This window comes from Bremia lactucae, linkage group LG1 (assembly GCF_004359215.1).
Source record: "Bremia lactucae strain SF5 linkage group LG1, whole genome shotgun sequence".
NCBI classification, from domain to species: domain Eukaryota; phylum Oomycota; class Peronosporomycetes; order Peronosporales; family Peronosporaceae; genus Bremia; species Bremia lactucae.
The window spans coordinates 1,978,869-1,983,310 of NC_090610.1; the positions used below are offsets into that span (position 1 = coordinate 1,978,869).

General features: G+C 45.0%; 1 protein-coding gene across 1 annotated transcript; it reads left to right on the forward strand.

Moving 5' to 3' along the window:
- Nucleotides 1-3,119: 3,119 nt before the first annotated feature.
- On the forward strand, nt 3,120-4,070 carry CCR75_000025 (uncharacterized protein; the record flags this gene model as incomplete). The annotated part of the gene is made up of 1 exon (XM_067958133.1): nt 3,120-4,070. The coding sequence occupies one exon, from the start codon at nt 3,120-3,122 to the stop codon at nt 4,068-4,070; it is 951 nt and encodes a 316-aa protein (XP_067823090.1).
- Between the last annotated feature and the right edge of the window lie 372 nt (nt 4,071-4,442).

Below are 4,442 nucleotides of genomic sequence, written 5' to 3' on the forward strand. Positions count from 1 at the left end.
TACTGGATAAAGCCGGAATATTCCAGCGAATCATGTAAGAGTATGGAAATATAGAAAGGAAGTCCGAGATTTTGTCTGTTTGATTTGCCTGTTAAATAACGCACATATACTTCAAAGGCCAACTCAATTTTCAAATCAATTTCTCTAATGCGAATTTCCCAAATACTTTTCAACATGTGCTGCCAGCGCGCGCTCTTCATCTGAGTCGCCAAGCGCTACACCCTCGCCTCCGAAGTCCGAAGGAATATTTCTCCTATCAATAAGCGCCTCGAGCTCATCCAGAATTGCATTACCTTTCAGCATATGTACCTGCAGCGCCGCGTGAGTTAAATTAACTCAATTCAATGTCCTGACTTACCTTTTCTCGAGTGACGGGGTCGATCATCGGCTTCACCATTCGCCAAATCATATTAAACCAGCCAGGAATATTTATAATGAAAATGTGGGCACTACGTTCGGGATAATGTGCACCAGTAAACGCAGAGGCACGCTTAATAAAGTCTAGCACTTCTCCACCGAGGTCGTACATGCCGATGCCCGACACATCCAACACTGTAATTGAGCGACTTGAATCGTTAGGCTCCACGACTCGCCACAAGTACTCCGTAATGTACACGTAATGACGCAGCAGGTCATCAATTGAAAGCCCTTCGCGCTTAAGAGCTGGTAGGTCGATTTTACCTGGTCGCTCGTAGTAGACGGGTAGTCCATCACGAGTTCTGCCATGAAAGTATTGTGGGTAGTACTGTTTGATAATTTTAAAATTGGGGTGTGGCATCACTAAAATGTCATCAATCTTGTGTTCCTTGCGCCATTCCAGCGTTGCCAAATATCTTGCACGACCCTTTTCTTCGTCACCCTTTTCTCCTGCAATAAATCGCGGTAAGAAGTCAATTGGGCCACCACTAATCCCATTTCTTTCTATATCAGCGACTCTGTCGGCACTTTCGTCTGAGACAGAAGACGTCGTATCCGACAAAATTGGCTCTGTGTCTTGATCAGCTTCAATCAGTTCAAGTTTGTCAATAGTCAAATAAAATATAAATTCATTCTCCACTGCAGTCGCAGTTAATTTTGCTGCTCCTATTGGAGATAAAACGGTACTTAGTAGCTTCTGGCTCTGCTTTTCTGATATACTACACCGACAAAAAAGTACAGTCAAGCCATTCCAAAATTATTGCATTTAGCAAAACAAAAAACCTACCAGATGACAAACTGAGAGATCTGCGACATTGAAAAAATTAAACCGAGAATAATAGTGATCTTCATTAAGCCTACAAAAGAAGTTGCGCAGTAGAGCGAAACCAGGCAACTTATCAAGAAAAGACCGCCAAGAATTCCAGGAAATGCCACAGTGAATGTTGAGGGTAGTGATGATAGTACTGGCTGAGGACAAGTATCTCGTCGGGATGCCTTTGACGATCGAGCTAGTACGCATCGAAAAGAAACTGCACCCGAGTCAAAATATTAATTTGTCTGAGCACTAGACGTCATATACTACAACGTACCAAAGAGCTTTTTTATCGAAACAACTTGCGGTTGAAGCGGTTGACTGCGAGCCGGTGTTGTTATTTCAATCTGCTTGGAGCTCTTTAGTAAGCTTCTACGATCACTGCCCAATACACGCTGCGAAATATAAAGCTCTTCACCATCATTAAGCAGTACAACACAGGTATCCTTCTGCTCAAAAGTACCCAATTGAAATTCCGAATTGAACTCCACGTTGCGTTTAACTAATCTCTCTGTTGTGCTTGGCCCATTTAATGGGCCCGAAATTAAACTTACGACAAGCACTGTCGGGTTTGGACGCTGGAAACAATACGCAACAAGATCGTTAAGCAGACAAATACTTATGAAGTTTAATATTCTTACCGCCACTTTGGATTCTACCATCTCCTCTGTTGGGGAGTTACTTGTTGTCGCTTTTTCTAAATTGTCACCATTGCTGAAGTAACGAAGAAAAATATAAATTCCATGAGCCCTCAAATCTAGTACATGTTCACTTCGAGTTATCCACTTGCCCGGACGTCACCGCAATAAATGTTTGCATGGTCTCCACTGTCCATCGCGAGGAATAATTGACGCTCTTGCTAGTGTTGATAGCATTATTCACGATATTTGCCCAGCTGACCGCGTAATAAAGGGAGTCAGCGCGCAGAAATAGCAACAGGGTCTTTCGCTTCTAAGCAAAAGATAAACATTTGAAATCCATTAACATTTCAACAATAAATTTTATAGCCCCAAAAACGACCCATTATTTATCATACCGACAGCACTGCGACGAAAAATGAAGAGTGACCAGGTTCAATAGCCCCGGATGGAGCGTCCTCGGGCATAACAACCTTAGCGTAAATTACGTCAGAAAGCAGTACCTGGCCGCGCTCCTTGCCAAAAAGCTCATACTCCTCCACTTTTCGATAATAATGCAAACTTCGTGTGGACAAAATAAAAAGACGTTTGGCCCAACCACCGCGCACGGCGCCATCTCGGCGCTTATCAAGCATCCCCGAAGCCAGGATGCCCAAGTGCGAACCGGGATATAGACCAGGCAACGAGACGGCACGAAACCCTTGAAGAAGCTGCGTTGAAAAGGCTCCCGACAAAGAGCTCATGCGGCTCATGCGCGGGGACAGGGAGCCGCCCAAGCGCATATTAGACGTGAGAGCCGACGTCATGGATGCAGCGTCGTGCTGAGGCAAATATTCACGAGATAACCAACGGACGTATTGTACTGAGATAACTCGCGTGGGGATTGGCTGAAATAAAACAGTGCTGCGAAGCCACAAAGAGATTGGTAGAGTCCAACGCAAAGAATACAGTAAATGCGTAATCGTTTTACTGCTTGTTACCTTCCTGGAAGCAACACATTCTCTAAGACTAAATATAAGATACAGTATCTCCTAAATACAGGGTAGATCATTAGATGATTGCTGTTTTTGCTAAAGGTTCCAAGGTTCCTTGTCCTAAAATGCCAGTCCGCCCTTTTTCTTATGAAGCTTTATGATTGGTCAAGCAGTGAGCACGAATAGACGACGAAGAACAAAATCCAGATTGGAAAGGGTTTCCCCACTTAATTCATTTTCCGATTAGCCGTTAAAGGAAGAAGCACTTGTTCAAAAATGGACCCGAAACAGACCGCGTTAAAAATCGACTACAAAGGCGAACTGCATCGCCTGCGCGTAGACCTTACTGCGTTTTCGCTGGATGTGCTGACTGCCCTATTCGTCGAAACGTTCAACCTTGCGCCTGGAAGCTTCATGGTGCAGTACACAGACGCTGAAGGCGACTGCATTAACGTTACTTCAGAAGCTGAGTTTGAAGAGGCGTGCCGAGTGTTTCTGAATGGTTTGGAAGGCCCTAAGTCGATACGCTTTGCAGCTGTAAGCCGCTCAACCGTCGCCTTCCAGGAGAACGTGGCCGACCCGATTCTTAAGGCTATTGAGAAACTTGTGGAGACGCTGAATGTGGCGATGGAACATGTAAAGCATGAACAGTGGGCTGAAAAGGCGCACCAGACGGCCCAGACAGGTTTGAACCAAACTAACGAAGCGCTCAAGATTGTTGCACACGATGCTCGTGAATCGTTGAACGCTGCCCGCCAATCCATTCAAGATATCCCTCTGGACCAGCTTTTGAAGGAGACGACTGAGGGTATCAAATGCGCCGCCGAGGGCATTACTGAATTTGCTAAGGAGGTTGTGGGTGAAATTAAGAATATCAGAGTCCCATTGGCCAAGACAGAGGTTGCCCCTGCCTCCGAAGGACAGCAGGAGACTGTAGTTGATGATGTTGAGATTCCTTCTGTGACCCCTGTGGCTCCTCCTTGTGATAGTGAGTGGGAACAGGTAACTGAGCAGGAAAATATCCATGCGATTGGTAACGAGTCGGTTGTGGTTGTTGAAAATCCCTTGACCCCGGCAGTGACGGAGGAGGAGCTGAAGTGGTCGACGGAGCTGATGATGGTGCGTGACATCTTTCCTGGCGTAGAGGCGGCCGATGTCATTGAACGTCTGGAGCAGTGCAACGGAAACGTGCAAGTCGTGCTGAACGCTTTGATGGAGAAGATGTAAGCGAACGACGAAACGATTCTTTTGCATGTGACAGTTCTTTGAAATTTCTAGCGCGAGACAACGGGCAATCGTTTTTTTTTTGGTGCAGATCACCCTTCAAATTGAGCGCTTATATATTTACATTTCTTGAGCACACTCAAATCACCATCTTTTTTTCTTCTATCGAAAAAATAAAAGGTTGATATATATTTCTTAGGCGGTTAGGTTTCTATCTTTACTAGTCCAAAAGAATTTTGCAAAGCTTTGCTTTTTTCCTTTCTGTTCAGACAATGAAGTTTGGTAGCGTGAAAACGGCGCGTCACGTGTCTACTTTGTGTTCATCGTATCCGCTCAGTTGTGACGTAAATTTTATGAAAGCTCGTTAGCCAATCT